The following is an 18,169-nucleotide window of genomic DNA, read 5'->3' as shown; positions in this document are numbered from 1 at the left end:
CTATGTTGATTATCGCATGCTTCTTACTTGTTATACTGTAATTATTTATATAAAAAAAACATCTATTCAAAAAAAGAACACCCAAGTTTCATGCTCATTCTTCTTGTGATGAATCTGCATTCCGAATGAGTGGTAAAATCAAAATGTAACTATTCAAAAGCTGCTTGTAATGAGTTTATTTGAATAACGATTATTTCTATTTTAATTTCTATTTAAATCCATGTAATAAACTCAGGAAAGGAAGTATATATCTCAGATTTAACTAAATGTGACTATAAAGTGTATCCCGTACAATGTTGACTTGGATGTTATTCTAGAATTGCTGAGTGGCAAGATGCAATCCACATAACGACTTGTACAGCTGTTGTTGTTACTTTGTTTATATTTGCCGTTTGACTATCCAGCAATTTTGAAATGTTAACAGTTTATGCAATACTAGCTGTGCCCGCGGTTTAATCAGCATAAACTTTGTAACCTATAATTAGTCTCATGTATATATAATTATATAATAATTTTCAAACTCTACATTTTTTACCCCCTTAAGAGTAATTTTTTTACAAACTTTGAACACCTATAAGGTGTTCAAAGTTTGTAAAAAAATTACTCCCTTAGGGGTAAAAGTTTTACGATCTTTGAATATTATGTTTGTTTATATTTAATCAACAGCCTAAAAAATAAGATTTAAGCTTTCTAGCTTTAAATATGACGATACAAACTTTCATCTCAGGGTCTAAGATTATCTATGTACAAATTTCATGTAAATCGGTTCTGTACTTTAGACGTGAAAGCACGACAGACAGAGAGATAGAGTTAATTTCACATTTATAATATAAGTAAGTAAGGATTAAGATAATGGGCTGGCTAAATGGCAAAATTAACTTAAAGCACTCGCATAATTAAGACAAATGAAACGTTATCATGGTGCTATTTAGGGTACAAATTACCGTGTAGTTAGCAGGTACATATGTACAACCAAAAGGTGAATATATACAGATTACTTCATTACATAAAATACTCATCCGTCATAATCGTGAACGGGTGCTGCTTGTGGGAATCGGCCTGTTCGGGTTACGAATACTAATTAGACTTTTTGCTTTTTCAATAGCATATGCTGATGGTCACTCTATTCTCCCAAATTTGAATTTAGAAATAAATGTATTTTTATAAACTTGTACAAGCTCATTTGGCACACATAAGAGCTGAGTGTCTTGGCAGTTGTTCTTAGATCGAATGCAGTCCGAACTGACGGTAGATTTCATTTATCATAAGAGTCTGTAATATACATACCTATATGAATACAGATGTCATCATTTGATTTGATTTGATCCAATATAAAAACACGTGCTTTGCTTGTAACTAGATGGCGCTGTTGTCTAGGGTTATTATTATTATAATAACACTACCACAACCCTATGAGCGTCTATCGGTAATTTTACCACAAAACATATATGCTCTACTTAGCTTTGGACTAGGTGGAGTTGTGTAAATTGTTCAGGGTTATAATTATTATTATTAATTACGTTGGAACATCACTAGTCTATAAGAGTTCACCTGTATTTTTACCACAAAACATATGGGTTTGGTGTAAGCGGTATTGTCTGAATTGTTCAGGATTATCATTATTATTTTAATACCGTTAGAATGCCACAAGTCTATAAGCGTTCCTCGGTATTTTTACCACAAAACGTACCGGTCGTCCCGCCCCACCGTAACCTATAACCGCAGCTATTTTTCTCAATTACCTGCCCCGTCGTCTCTACTAAGAATGTTCATCCCTCAAGCGTGTCTCGCTTATAATTTCTTTGTTATTTCGTTATCATAACATTGTTACTTCATTTATACTAGCACTAGTTGTTTCCGCGACCTTACCTGTTCTTTAGTCCACTTTATGAATTTAACGTTTAGTCCTAAAAGGTAACAACCAGACAGATATACCTTCGCTTTTAGTAAAAGTATAAGGTAGTTATATATCGCGGAGCTGTCTGCATAAATTCGAATAAAATATATTATGTGTTGGTTATTAATGTTGTAAATATAATAACATCTAGTCATGTAGTAACCTAAGCAGAGCTTGTGTTATGGATACTAGAAGACTAAGGTATAAGAGGAATACGGGAGAAAGGAAAAGGGACATATGGAAAAGTTGTAGGCCTCCCTAAACTACCTCGCCTCGACTAAATACGATTATTGTTTTCACAAAATTGAAAGCAATAGAATAAAGACTTTGAAAACATCATAAAGATGTATGTAATTAGATTGAATTATTATACTAGTGTAGTAGATTTAAACAAGGCAGTTATAATAAGTTTGTTGTTTTTTGTCCTGTTGTTGATTTTTATCCTGTACTGGACACAGGAAGTAGTATAAATTGAGAAATATGGTTTGATGATCAATTTGTTAGATTTTTAGTATGGTATTTATTTATTGTTAGATTGTTATTCGATGTTACTTAATATAATAATCGTGAATGCATGAATTGTGTGCATATTAGAAATAGTTATACTTACTTAATTATTGTGTCGGTGTCTTTTAGTTACCATATAATAAGTAAAATAACATTCATTACATCCACGTTGCCTTAACGTATAGCTAACAAGGTGTATATTATGCATGTAAATTTACTATATCATAACTAAAATGCAATATAAACAAATAACTTATATTTATTCTTTTCGTTTTCAGGTAAGTGACAGTGCTACATTATAATATGTGGTAAGCGGTTCAATTCTTATATATTTATTTGCTAAAATGCTATATTGAAAATATTTAAGGATTGCCAACACGCATGTGACACTCCTGGTGTTTCAGGCGTCCGTAGGCTACCGTAATCGTTTACCATCAGATGGGCCGTATGCTTGTTTGCCTACTTATGTACGTGGTATAAAAAATAAGTAAAAAGGACCTCAAAGTAATAACTTCCCAAATAATGCATTAAATTAGAATAAATTTGATTACTATAAAAAAGATTATAGTGCGTTTACCGTAAAAGATAGATACATATTGTCGTAGACTTTTTGGTAGCACTTTTAAAAGAGAACAATTCCGTAGTACATATTTCTTGCGTAACTTTTTTTTTATACCACGTAGGTGGTAAACAAGCATACGGCCCATCTGATGGTAAACGGTTAAATGTAAACTTTAATCGTTTACGCTACTGAAGCACTCAGAATGAATATTTTTTGCCACATTTTTCATTGTTGCGCCGCTCCTATTGGATGTAGTGTAATGTTATATCGACTATAGTACTCAGAAATAATACACCTTATTAATAGTGAAAGACTTTTTAAATACAAATTAGCATAACTGGAGATTATCTCGAACGAACAAACAAACAAACTACCTCTTTCCAATATTAGTGTAGATGTCTATTCTTCGAATAGTGATGTAGATGAGTTCCATTTCAATGAGGAGATGGCATCACGTCGAGGACCCAACTTTTCAATATGATATTTCCAATTCAGTACACCCGCGTCAGTTCGCACCCAAGCCTTTTGTGATTTCCCTAGTTATCTCACCCTTCTTTTTCATCTACATCCCTACTAATAATATAAATGCTGTCTGTCTGTCTTGCTTTCACGCCAAAAGTACTAAAACTGATTTGATTGATATTTAATACACAGATAGTCAGTCTAGATCCTGAGAAAGGACATAGACTACTTTTTATAAAAAAAAAGGTTTCTAATGAATTGTATGGTAGTATCGTCATTTTTAAAACTAGCTACCTTGAAACTTACTTTTTGGGCTGCCGATTTCTTTTTTATTAATAATGGGATTGCGCTTGGTCTTACCTCATCTGATGGTAAATGATGGCAAGACCTAGGATATGGCGCGCTTACCCAGAAGATTAAATATAAATAAATATGACATAAAATCTTTGTTTGGAAATTTGTTCATTTTTGAAGCTTTTGAATTAGAGTGGCTCCTCCTTCATACTCTTTTTAAAATTTTCAATTAAACGGTAGGTTAATAACAATAAGTATGACTATACGAAAGTACTTCAATTTAAGTTTATTTAAATAAATATTTTTTTAATCTATTACTATTTTCTATTAATTTCTATTTTACGAGAAATTTGGTGGGATGATTGATTATTATAATATCTTTTACCTTACAAAAAAGCAAACGAAGTCGCGTCTAATAGCTAGTAGCTGCATAAATCTTAAATACAAAATCCCGTTATTGCAAGTCCAATGCTCTTGTCAAGTTATAAAATAATACTGAATAATGAGCTTTGCTTGAGCTTTCAAGCAAATCTGTACGAAACTTTTCAATTTGTGAAATGTGATAATTCAATTTGATCTTCATATTGAAAAATGTCCAATCCAATAAGAGATCTTATAACTTTGTTAGAAGACACTTCAAAGAGGATTAATTTTAAGTAAATCAGGCAAGTAATCGAAGTTGGCCAGTAAAGACAGATAGACAAATCATCGTACCCTGTGGTTATGAAATTATAGATATAAAAAAGATAAAAAATAAACACTATTATATATATAGTTTCGATAATTTCAACCTTATTGCTTCAAATTGTAACTCCTGTAGAAAGAAGAAAGAAACTCCTGCAGTTTCTTCTTTTTCTCTTCTTATTTTTCTAATAGCTGTCATAACATGTTCTATCTCCAGCTTCCGGTTTGTCGTCAAGTTTTCGGACAACCTTATTATTTATTTTAAGTAAATCAGACTAGTAATTGAGCTGTGGCTGTGTATGCAGGTTGTAACAAAAGTCGACGATATACCATAAGCAGGCTTTAGAACGAGTCATCACAGCTATCAGAAATAAAAATCTTGACCAGAAAATGTTCAGAATAATAAGTACTAAATATATAATTTAAGCAACGCATGTGTGGTATCATGGTTGTCGAATTTCGATGCGATATCCATATGCAGTATATGTATGGCTTACAGTTGCAACTTTCCATCAGGTGCGTTCATTACCAAATATATAAATAGATATATATAAGACGTCGTTTATCTCAATATCATCTCCTTAACTGATATTATATGAAGATCCATCAAATTGAAAATAAGTGCTGTGTCTATTATCTCGTAACTCTTTCTGCCGTCATTCCATCCGCCATTTTACGCCATTACAACGCCATTTGCCGCCATTCCCGCCATTCAGTCCATTGTCACCTTTATTGCTTTAGGTGTGGCCTTAAGTGTAGCGATAAAGTGCTATGTTCATATGGGAAATGTATATGGGAACGTAAAAACTTTCTTTGTAGTCTATATGACATCATTACCATTTGATAGAGTAATATATAGGTATCAATTATATATATATAACTAGCTGTTCCCGCGACTTCGACCGCGTGGAATTTAACTTTATTTTTCTAAAATAAAAGTAGCCTAAGTTAATTCTAATTACATCAGCTACCTGCCAAAAAAGTCCCATCAAAATCGGCCCATCCATTTCAGAGATTAGTCGGAACAAACAGACAGACAGACAAAAATTGTAAAAATGTTATTTTGGTGTATGTATGGTACATACACATTTATGTTCATATGCATATAGTAAAAATGGTTATTTTAATATTACAAACAGACACTCCTATTTAATTTTTATGTATAGATAACCCTGGATAATACAGCCATCTATTTCCAAGCTAAGCTTGTGTTATGTGATAACTGATTTAATACTGAATTATTCTCTTTTAAATACATACATAAGAAATACATAGACCGTCACAAACAATCCTTATGAAAATAAATGTTTGTCCTGTGCGAGAAATCGTACCCGCGATGATTAGAAGCAATGTCGTGTCCTAAACCTCTAGATCACCGAGGCAAGTGTATGAAATATTTACTGTTTATAATTACTTTTATGGAAGTGGTCAAAAGTTGAAGTCGATTGTACGAAGTTGGTATATAGATTTAGGTAACTACTAATTTCAACACGAGACGGTTTCGCACTTATTTATTGTAGAACAAAGTTCAAATTGCTTTAATTTCGCTATTAAACGCAGTTGTGACATCCCGACTTCCTAAAAAGAACACAAATATAACTCGGCATGTACAGATGTGCTATTGTTCAAAAGTTGTTACGTACCTCCAACTTTGTTATATATTAAGCTTATTACTTGTAAGGTTTGAAGCTGCTATTTTTAAAAAAACTTTGTGGTGTATTCTAAGCAAGAAAAAGTCTAAAGGTAACTTTAAATCAAATTAAAATATCGTTATTTATGTAGGTCTATTACAGACTTATAATATGTTAAATCTAATCTCTGGGAAGGCCTCCAGCAAGGTGGACCGACGATCTGGTCAAGATCGCTGGAAGGCATTGGATGCGAGCAGCGCAGGACCGATCGTCGTGGAGATCTTTGGGGGAGGCCTATGTCCAGCAGTGGACGTCTTCCGGGCTGCGATGATGATGATGATGAATATGTTAAATCTACTATCAGTTCGGAGTGTTTACGAGACAAGAAACTCAGCTCTAATTGTTTTCAAATAGGCTTGAATGTACATGTTTACACAAATATAGATTCATTTTTAAATTCAAATTAGGCAGATAATGATCAATTAAGTAATAAAAATGTAATTTAAACTTGTCGACTAAAAACGAACAATTGATACTCGAAATTAACTGGAATTATAATTTACTTAATTTTTCTATATGTAAATGGGCACAGACTAAATAACAAAATAATCAATTTAAGACCATGCTCATTTTAGAAGTTGGTTCAAATTTGAGAAATAACATATATTTTATATTCCAATTTAATAATTTCTGATTATCTTAATAGCTGTGCTCTTGTTTCCGCGAAATTTATAGCTGACGTATAAGCTACATTACTGTAAAATTTCATCAAAATCCATTTAGTAGTTTTTGCGTGAAAGAGTAACAGACATCCATCCGTCCGTCTATCTATTCATAATCACAGACTGTCGGGTTTATCATATTAGTAAGATTAAACTAACTGAACTATAACTCCGTCACATATAATATGTACTTACAAAACAGTTCTCGTATAACTTTTCCATTTGTCTCTATTCACCGAAATAAACTTTTGTAGTTCAATCGTTCAGTTATTCTATTAAACTTTACAAAGAACTTATTACAATAAAATGAACTCCGATCCAATCCGAGTTGGGAGCTTTTATACTGAGGCGTATTTAGGAATGAATATATAGAGAGCAATATTCCTTATTCGATAAATAAGTAGGCAATAAAATCCCTTACAGAGGCAAACAGATACAACTAGCTTTTACCAGCAGCTTCGCTTGCATTAAATCCATTAAATAACTTCAATACTGGCTGCTATATGGCGCCCTAGTAGCAAGATATTGATAGAGAAATACGATTTCGCACAGGAAGAACGGTCACACTCCGAACACCCCAAAGTAAGCAAAGTTGCACCAAACTTACTCACCTTTGCGCAGGAACGTCCCGATATGTAGTACAGTTTAGTGGCCACGCACTCTAGACTGTATATTTTAATAAAAATAATTATATTATATCAAATACATCAATAATCTTCTTGTTTTAAAATAGTTAAAAATACAGGGAGCTCTTTTTCTTCCAGTTCTTATTTTCAATTGTTTTTTTCTTCACAATTTTAAATTTAAGTGGCCACAAGTTTTAAATTTCAAATTTGGTAATATTAGTGGCCAGTATTATCAAGCGCCCTTTGCTCCAGTAACCAACCGATGTTACAACCTGTTTATATTAGAGAAGTATTCAGAATACGGAACAATAAGGATTTAACGCTTCGCCACTGTTTTAATTATGAAACGAAATTTAATTTATTTAATAATTGAAAAAGCCTGTATAATGAGATTCCGGTAAATGTAATGAGAAATTTAATGTCCACCAAATATTCAGAGACAATCTGCACTGGCCTTAATTCTATAAAACTGTTAAATACCAATCCAATTAGAGTAAATTTTGCTCACGTAAACTTTGTACAAGTTAATTAGATATCCAGGTGAAACTTTCCTTAATGTACTAATGGTTTTTGGCCTCAATGGTCTAGCGGTATGGCACACGGCCTTACTTCCAATCATTGCCGGTTCGATTTCTTGCTTGGTGTGAACATTTGAATTCATGAGTACGATTGTTTGTATTGGTCTGGGTGTTTTCTAAGTATAATATGTGTGAATGTATTTACAAAAAAAATATAATTGTGTTTTGATATCAGTTGTCTAGTACTTATAACACAATCTCTAGCTTGGGACTAGACGGCGCTGTGTGAATTGTTCAGGTTTATTTTTGTTATTATATATACATATACATTTTTCGCATATACATGTTAAAATATATATAGGCGAGAACCACTTTCAATCAGGTGGATCATAAACTTATTTGTGATTTCAGTTAATATACAGAAAAAAATCCTTAATACGTACCTGCATAACAGATCGTCCCCAAGCGATCCATTGTAGAAGATCAAGCATTGAGGAGGCGGGAACTGTTCTTATTTCACTGAGATTCAAATTCTACAATTGTGTTTTAAAATATTACTAGTAGGCGCACAGTGGTCGGCATTCGGCCATAATTAATTTAAATTATACATTTAAACATTAGTTAAGTTCTATTGTCAAAGACTGCCTTCAGGTAATAATATAGGTACTCCAGAATAAAAAATAGCGTTGCTATACATTATCTACAATTTGCCATAAATTAATGCAATATACATTTATAGTTATCAATTACTACAGCTATTTTAGAATTTATTGATTTAGGATTCTATTAACCTCGCCAGAGTGCTATCTTTGTATTATATATATGAACATACTATGTAGTTTATGCTACTTTAGAATAATGTGTTTTATATTATTTTATATTTTTGTATACTTCAATATAATTCTTGTAAATAATTAATGCTAGTAAATTCTACTCTATCCGCTAGTGTGTCACGCCAAAACAATTAAACCGAGTCAAATAAAATTTGGTACACACAGTCTAGATCCAAAGAAAGGACGTAGGCTACTTTTTAGAAGCTTGAAATTATTATTATACGCGGTCGAAACCGCAGGAACAGCTTGTGTTTTATAAATCTATCGTTCGTTTACATCTTGATGTTTTGTTACCATTTATAACGGACTGCAGGCCGACTATCTCTGAAACGAGGACGGGATTATCGCATCTGTCGCTATCAGCATCGTTTATTGTTTTACTCAAATACAGCTGACAGCGCCCCAGTTAAGATTGGATGCATTTTTTATGTACAATTAGCTATGACCTCGACTTTGTCCGCGTGGAATACCTAAGAAGAATATTTAACAATCAGAATTATTACCCAAAAAAGCCAAGTAATTATTCATCGTTCTAGCCTCAAAAGTCTTGTATTTACATACAAAATTTTGTAGCCTAATGTAATTTTACCCCTTAAAGGGTAAAATTTTTACAAACTTTGAATTTCATATTTATTAATATTTAATCAACAGTAGGCCTCCAGCAAGGTGGACCGACGATCTGATCAAGATCGCTGGAAGGCATTGGATGCGAGCAGCGCAGGACCGATCGTCGTGGATCTTTGGGGGAGGCCTATGTCCAGCAGTGGACGTCTTCCGGTCTGCGATGATGATGATGAATAAACAGTATAAAAAATAAATTTAAAGCTTTGAAAATAACGATAGGTCCAACAACCTTTTCATCTGCCCTTTTCAACCCCTTACTGCCTTTCTTTCGCATTAAAAAATAGTCCTTCACCCGGGTCTAACTATATGTGTACCAAATTTCATTTAAATTATATTCTGTAGTTTTGGCGTGAAAGTACTACAGACAGAAATAATTATTTTCGCATTTATAATATTAGTACATAAGCATAAACGTCAGGAAAAAGGCGAGTAGGTCGACAGAGAAAGAGATGGTCTGATGACATTAAAGAAGTGGCCGGGGAAAACTGGATAAGCTTGGCTGTGAATAGAGGAAAATGGAACAAATTGGAGGAGGCTTTTACCCACATGGTCCATATATATAAAGAAAATAAATTAATCCTAACTTAAAATATTAGTTATAATTGTAATACATGGACAATAAAGCTTTAAAAAAAAAGCATAAACGTGATAATATTGTGTTCAGAATATGAAATGGTTGATTTCAAGCTCTTAAAAAATAAATATATCCTTTACAAACCAATATTTAGTAGCTAGATATTTTCCGCGACTTGGACTGTTTTTATCAACATAAAAGATATCCTATGTCCCTTCCATTGGTATGGATGGCAGATGGCTAAATTTAGCACATTACTTATTCGCATAATGTGACAGGAGTGGCCTTGCAATGACGTTCAAACATGAGTCGACGTCCCCGCAGCAAATAGGTAATGTGATTCCAAACCATGGCAGACATGGAGCTTGGGTGGCGGCCAAATTGTATTACCGTGCAGGTTGGGTTTCATTCATAATGGGATACAGACGAATCGGTGCCATTCATCGTATATACTAGAACATAATACAATATTATAAACGCGAAGATAACTTTGTCTGTTACGCTTTTACGCCTAAACTGCTATACTGATTTAAGTGAAACTTGGTACACTTGTGGGTAATGTTGGTTATGCGCCTCAGGCCCTGTCGTCTTTGTATGGGGCGTAAAGAATACCTAAGGGGGGCAGACTTATGTTGCCATTATTAGAGATTTTATTATCCAGTTATGATATTATTTCAAAAGGCAACTTATTAACATTTTAAGAATATCATAACGATATAATTAATTATCATTTAGAAATTATACCAGAGCTTTTCTCCTAGTCCATCAAAAATAAAACAAATGTATATTAAGGGCGGTATACTGAAAAAATAGGCTAAAAATTATAACTAAATAATTTATGTAAAACACGTAAACCAATGAAAATTATAATTATAAAATATGATTAAACCAATAATCTTTCATTTTTGAAATTTCTATTATTATAATTACAGATTTATTTAATATCTATGAGATATACATAGAATGTAAAAAGTTACTACTTTTATATTCATTTTAGTTATTTTTTTGCTGACTGCTGGCAACTCAGAAAGTTTATGCCCGCCATCTTACGTCGTCATAATTTTTTGAATTTCTTTTTGAACTTTTCATCTTTTGTTTTATTACTGGATATTTCACCATCTTTTACAGTTCTACCCTTACGTTGAGTTGAGTCTTTATAGATTCCTCCGTAATTGTTAGATACATGTATTTAGTTTGTGTTTATCCTGGTAATAAACTATAATTCGTGACTTTCTTGTTATTTCGTTTAAATTATCAAGTTAGTTGTTGTAATTGGTTGGACCGTTGTTTTACAATGAAGGAGAACAAGAGGAAGTGCCTTAAGTGTGGTTCATCGCCTGCCGATAATCCTGAAACAGTATTATTTAGGTTTCCAAAACCTGGCTCTACAAATGTTACTCGGTAAGTGCCTTTTAAATGTTAATTAATAATTTTATTTATTTCTCCTCAAAAACATTAACATGCATATTTAAATGCTAATACTGTATTGTAATAAAATCTTATCTTAGATATTTATTGCCCACTAGTTCCCGCACCGGCATCGCATGGATATACATGTATTATATATAGAAGCCTTCCTTTTGAATGACTCTATCTATTGTTAAAAACTGCATTAAAATATAAGCGAACAGATAGAAGAAGCGACTTCCTATTATAGAGATAATGTACCAAATAAATCAAAATATTATCAAGTTTCAAAAACAAATTAGGCCTAATGACTAAGACTAGAGTATACTAAGGTGCTATTGAATATTATTATTTGTAGTAATATATTATGTTTGTTTAAATAATATGTTTTAATTGACTACCATGATTGTGAAGACATATTATTCTAAATTGATTCATATTTGTATTACAGTTGCGAATTATGGGCTAAATATTGCTGTCCAGATAAACAATGGTCTTCAGTCAGCTTCCAGTCAAAACTTTATTCAGAACATAGAATGCTATGTCATCGGCATTTTAAAGAATCTGCTTTTGTGGATTTTGCATCAAAGAAATTGAGACGTTTTGCTTCTCCAGATGTAGAGGTTGGTAAAACTATAAAACTTATTATTATTTGTTGCACAATTGTTAATTTGGATTTTCCTATGTTTATTTTTTAATTATAGAAATAGAAATAATCCTTATTCATATAAACTCAATTCAAGCACTTCTGAATACTCATAGTTTTTATTCTACCACTCTTTTGGAATGCAGATTCATCACAAGAAGAATGAGAGAGAAACTTGCATGTTGCTCTTTTGAATAGATTTTTTTATATAAATAATTACACATTAACAAGTAAGGAATGCAATAATCAATATAGAAACTGCTATGTACTCATTCTTATATATTGCAATCGGGTAACATTGTCAGCACTATGAATATTAAGTTTTTCTTCAAACACATTATTATCCTTAACAAACTTAAATTTTATAGTATATATATAATGGCCTATGGGTCTATTATAGACAATTATGGCATAATAGTCCGTGAACAGCTCTTTTATATGCATAGTATATATTATATAATTCCTAAAAAAATACTTGTATTTGTTTGTAGCTGGTGACCTTGCCATTTTTGTCAGTCAATATGGATACGAGAGCAGGTCCATCTGATATAACAAATACTTGCATGAGCAGAGAAATCTTTACTGAATCCTCAAATGTACCAGGACCTTCAAACATACAAGGACCATTAGTCTTACCTGGTACATCAAATGCCAGTACAGGTGGAGTTAGAAAAAATGAAGACCGAGCATATATGAAATGCAAACAATATATGAGAAATATCTGCCAATTAAAAAAAAAAAAAAATGTATGAATAATAATAAATATTTACAAAAATTTAATTCTGATGAAGGAATTAGGAAACTGGCAAATAAAATAAGTCCCACATTTTCATTATTGTTGCATGCGCAACTGAAAAATTTTAAAAAACATGCCAAGGGTCGCAGGTGGACTACTGAAGACAAAATTATAGCCCTCAGACTATATAAGAGGTCCCCGACCTGCTATAGACTATTAAGAAGAATGTTTTGTCTTCCTGCACCTACAACTTTAAAAGTTTTATTAAGTAAATGTTCAATGAATGTTGGCATAAACCAACAATTATTTGAAATTATTAACAAATACATTTCTAAACAAGAACCTGAAGTGAATGAGTTTGTTCTCATGTTTGATGAAATGTCAATAAAAAAGCATCTTTATTACTATGTTAAACATGATGAAATTGAAGGCTTTCAAGACCATGGGGTGCAAGGCAGATCCTCGCAACTAGCTACACATGCATTAGTATTCATGATTGCAGGCATTAGAAGAAAAATTAAACAACCAATTGCCTATTATTTATCTAGCTCCACAGTTAGTGCTGATAGATTAACAGTTTTGATAAAAGAGGTAAACCCAATATTTACTATTTTACTTTATTTAACCACAATTTAATAAAAATTTGTGTTATATGGTAATAATATAAAAAATCGATAAATATTGAATTTTTTTAAATAAAAACTTGTGCAATTTTCATTATTTCAATTTTTGTTGCATCTGCTGTAAAATCATCAGTCCACATATTTATACTTTGCATTTTTTTATATATAATGGACAAATGTATAAGACCTAAGAATTATTACCAACATGCAGAAATCAGTTCACTTAAAAAAAATGTATTATATAGTATCTTTTGCATAGGTTTCTAAAATAGTAATGTTTTGTTTTCAGGTTATTGGACAATGTCAAGAGCATAATATTAATATCTCTGCTACTGTGTGTGATATGGATGGCGTAAACAGAAAAGCCCTATCAATCTTGGGGGCTACTGCAAATTGCCCTTGTTTTAAATTAAATGACAAGGAAATTGTTGCACTATTTGATACCCCTCATTTAATTAAGTGCTTCAGAAATTTATTTTTGAAGTATGATATTAAATGTAACACAGATATAACATCCGATCAAGGAGAACAGGGAACAGGTATATGACTTGACTATAATTTATTATATGTTAATTATTATGAATTAAATTTCCTAATTAACTTAAAACAATTTCAATTTCTATGTACATGCATGTTTAAGATTAATATACCAAGGTAGTTTATTTTAAACTGTTTTAATCATAATTTACTAATATTTTTTCAGGTATAGCAAAGTGGAGTCATATTGTCCAGTTTTATGAACTAGACAACTCTAATACTAATTTTGTGTTCGCGCCCTGTATTAAAAAAGAACACTTGAATCCAAATGCAAAACAAAAAATGCAAGTAAAATTGGCAGTACAAATTTTAAGTCATACAGTAGCGGCAGGAATGTATGCCAAAATATCTCAAGGTAATTTTGTTTAATTGTTGATACTTCTGTTTAATTTCTGAATTAAAAATTATCATTTAAAAATGGACTTAATATTGTCTGCGTCTGCACGAGTATATCCGCCTCACCTATTTGAGCTGCCATGCAACTTGTTTTGTAAGATGTCTTCACTTGGCACTGAAATTGCAGAATAAGAGGCATGACATCTTAGTTTTCGGGAATGGAAAAGCATGAGTGCTATGATAGGTGTCATATATACATGATAATTACCATTTACCATAAAGTAAACCGTTAGGTTAATTGACATTAGTTTTTTTTCTGCTTTATTTAATTTACCCGATATAATAATAACAATAACCCCAGGAGAATTCACACAGAGCCATGTTGTTTGTTTTATGGGTACTAGACATACTCGTAGGTCATACTGATTTGTATTATGTTTGTGACAATCAAAAGCAAGGCGAAGTGCTAATCTACTAGACCACAGAGGCCTTCAAAAACATAATGCAAAATAATATATGAAAAAAATAACAAAATATTGTCTTTACTTGGTGTTGCTTCACCAAAGATAGTACTTTATTTTCCTTATTCTCTTTTATCTGGACAAAAAATAAATCTTGATTCTACTTTATACTATGTAAATGTCAAACATTAAATTGATATTTTTCTGTTACATATTATAGGATTGACTCCAGAAGCTGTCGTGACGGCTAACGTAATCGCAAAAATGGACAAGCTCTTCGATACATTAAATAGCGACACGGCAGATTTGCGGAGAGGAAAGCCTTTAGCAACAAATACGAAATGTTCTACGACACACATTACCTTCATTAATGAAATGAAATTATTTTTTAAAAACATATCATTTATTGGGTCTTCACGAAAACCACCTTCACAGGAAGGTTGGGTGTGGACTCTTAATGGAGTTGAAAGATTATGGAATGTATTACGACAGAAACACAATACTATAAAAAGTTTGGCCACTAGAAGATTACAACAAGATCCACTTGAAAATTTATTTGGATGTATTAGAGGAAATTGTGGTAGTAATCACAATCCAACTAGTGGCCAATTTAAAGCAGGCTTAAAAACTGCTATTTTAAGTAATCTTTCCCAGATGGGTGGAGGTAACTGTGAAATGGACCAAAATGAGACCATAATTAATAATTTTAAATCTTTTTTGAAGCCTTGTGTACGAAACACTCAACAGATTGCCGACACTGCGGCTGATCCAATATCTTCTAACCAATCGGCGTTTAATGATATTGATGAAAACATTTTAGAAGAATGTAGTGGCGAAATACAAGCTTGCACTTATGTGTGTGGGTTCATTATTAAAAAATTCAAACATGAGTGCAATGCTTGCAAATTAATTTTTACCACCACAGAGCAGTCAATAATGCACACCTTTAATACATTTAAAGAATACAATGATTTAAAGCAAGTATTAAATTATGCAAATAAAAACTTTGTAATGTGTGTGGAAAACTGTGCAACGATAGTGAATACTTATTTAAAAATAAATGCACATAAAAAAGGATTAATGAAAAATATAATAACTGTAATAAAGGAAAAAATAAATTTTGATTTTTTAAATGAATGTATGGAGCACAAAAACACAAATTATATTATCAAAAGTTATATAATAATTAAGAGATATATAATAAATTTTTTTCGGAAGAAACGTCGATTTTTAAGAAAAAAATAATTTTACAACATTTGTAAAAATTATATAATTCGACGTTTCTTCCGACAATCTCTTAATTATTATAATACAATCATATAATAAAAATCAAAAAATCAAAATTTATTTGTTACCTATTACATAATGTCTCTGTACACCTGTTCACACTACTGATGTATTTTGTTTGAATGAAAATCTAACAATAAATATACACTTTATATCGTGCTTTTTATTATTCATATTACAGATATAAACTCAAGTCATAAACGGCTTGAATTTATATCTGTAATACAGTAGGCTCCTTTATTTTCTTATTGACGTTTGAGTTTTCCCGCTAGGCCATGATCTATGAATGTTGCCTGGGGGACACCGTGAGAGGTCAGCACTATCGTTAATTTTTATGCCATTTTTTTTGTATGGAGTTGACATTCTTTCCGTTAGGATATTGGTGTTCTGTGATGCGCCTTACAAATTTGTGAAGGTGGATCGTATTGCCCGTCTTATCTACCAATAAACCTATATCTTGTCTCCCAATAATATTATCAGTAGTCTAGAGTGTCAATGACCTTTAGAAAGGACATAGGCTACTCATGATGAAACTTTTTTTCTTGGCATTTTTGGTTGAGATTATTAAGTATTTTTTCTTTATTAAAAATAGCGGACACAATTAGTTATATTATAAACGCGAATATAGATATATCAGTCTATTACGCTTATAATCCCCAACTATTGAACTGATTTAAATGTAATTTGTTACTCAGATAGTCTTGATCCTCAGATCGGACATAGGCTACTTTTTAATGTGAAAAATATGAACTTACAAAATCTGTTAAGGCTGTTAACAAGTTGTCTGTGTACATATTCCTTACTATGCCACTTTCCAACTTTGAAATTCTATCCATTTCTACAAAATATATTTATGCAACTATAATTAGACTAAGCGGAGAACTCTCATTTAATTGATTTAGCTCCATAGAAAACCAAATTCACTAAACCGTGACACAGAAGAATAGAAAATTCTTTATTCAAATAAACTAAAAAATAAGCTCTTATGAATAGTCATACTTATGTTTTAAAATTTACCGCTCATTCAGAAAGAAAAAAACGCGCTGTGTTGTAATGTGTGTCCGCCTTTATTCCCAAGTGCCAAACTATTAAATTACACACAAACAGAATTCCTCTGGAACCTCGAATATCATATACTCAAATTCCATAAATAGTTGAGGCAGTCTACAGGCAAATGCATATGGAATGCACATCGAGACGTGCTGTCATGGCGTGGCTCGTATTTTCCCATAAAAGCATCAATGTTGCCTTATAACAACTGAGGTGACACTCGGAAAAAGTATATATAATATGTACATAAAGATACATATATCTATACAATGTTTTTTTCTTATGGATGATAATAGAATGGTGCACCCGCCTGCGCTATCAGTTTCATCTGTGATCTACCACTTTTTGTCGCTATTTGTCCACCCAAATGTCTTGAACATATTGCTTGCTTGCGATAAGAGCACCTTTAGTGTATCAAAATCTCTAGGCACTATATTTCTTGTATGTCATATATGATAATGGTTATGCTGGCGGGCCACCAGTGGAAGATGATAAAACGAGTATGAGGTCAGGTCAGTTAGCGAATCGTGGTAAACTCACCATGAATTTATCACGATGGTTTCCAGGGATCTATACTAATGTTATAATGAGGTGATATATATTTATGTAACAACTTTACTTGATCTATAAGAACTATATACGTCTATATCTTATATATAAAATTCTCGTGTTTCAATGTTAGTTACTATACTCCTCTGTAACGGCTTGACCTATTTTTATGAAATTTTATATGCATATTCAGTAGGTCTCGAGATATGCATATGCATTATATGCATATTCAGAATTGGCTACTATCTATTTTTCATATCCCTAAGTGATAAGGATTGTCCACCCCTAACATTTTTTTTTTAGTGCAATTTTTTTTTTATTATATGTCATTAAAAATACATGCAACCCTAAATTTTTTGCACACTGCCTCAATAATTGGATGTACGATATCTAGCACGATGCAAAAAACTATTATTATGATCCAACTGTATATATATAATATAATAAATGCAAAATGAGTGACTATGGATAGTTTATGGAATATTCTTTCACTCAAAAACTATTGAACAGATATTGATGAAACTTTACAGTGCATGTAGCTTGTATATCAGAATAATACATGGACTATAAATTTCTTGCGGGTGAAACCTAACAGTTCAGTTC

The 18,169-nt window shown here is 31.9% G+C and overlaps 1 protein-coding gene across 1 annotated transcript; it reads left to right on the top strand.

Annotated features, from left to right (window-relative positions):
• Nucleotides 1-12,757: 12,757 nt before the first annotated feature.
• Nucleotides 12,758-17,222, top strand: LOC131854205 (uncharacterized). The gene is made up of 5 exons (XM_059205335.1): nt 12,758-13,314; nt 13,636-13,885; nt 14,050-14,238; nt 14,901-15,854; nt 17,122-17,222. The coding sequence occupies exons 1-5, from the start codon at nt 12,949-12,951 to the stop codon at nt 17,220-17,222; spliced, it is 1,860 nt and encodes a 619-aa protein (XP_059061318.1). The 5' UTR covers nt 12,758-12,948.
• The last annotated feature ends 947 nt before the right edge of the window (nt 17,223-18,169 follow it).

Source organism: Achroia grisella, unplaced genomic scaffold (genome assembly GCF_030625045.1).
Source record: "Achroia grisella isolate CSIRO2021 unplaced genomic scaffold, CSIRO_AGI_Agris_v1 utg971, whole genome shotgun sequence".
NCBI lineage: Eukaryota > Metazoa > Arthropoda > Insecta > Lepidoptera > Pyralidae > Achroia > Achroia grisella.
Note: the sequence above shows the minus strand (reverse complement) of the source record. Positions and strands in the feature narration are given on the sequence as shown.

Bases quoted from the DNA above. Each gene is read 5' to 3' on its own strand.
- LOC131854205 (XM_059205335.1), top strand. From the start codon at position 12,949: ATGTTTTGTCTTCCTGCACCTACAACTTTAAAAGTTTTATTAAGTAAA. The intron at 13,886-14,049 runs GTATATGACTTG...ATATTTTTTCAG, and splicing joins TCAAGGAGAACAGGGAACAG to GTATAGCAAAGTGGAGTCAT. The intron at 14,239-14,900 runs GTAATTTTGTTT...TACATATTATAG, and splicing joins GTATGCCAAAATATCTCAAG to GATTGACTCCAGAAGCTGTC.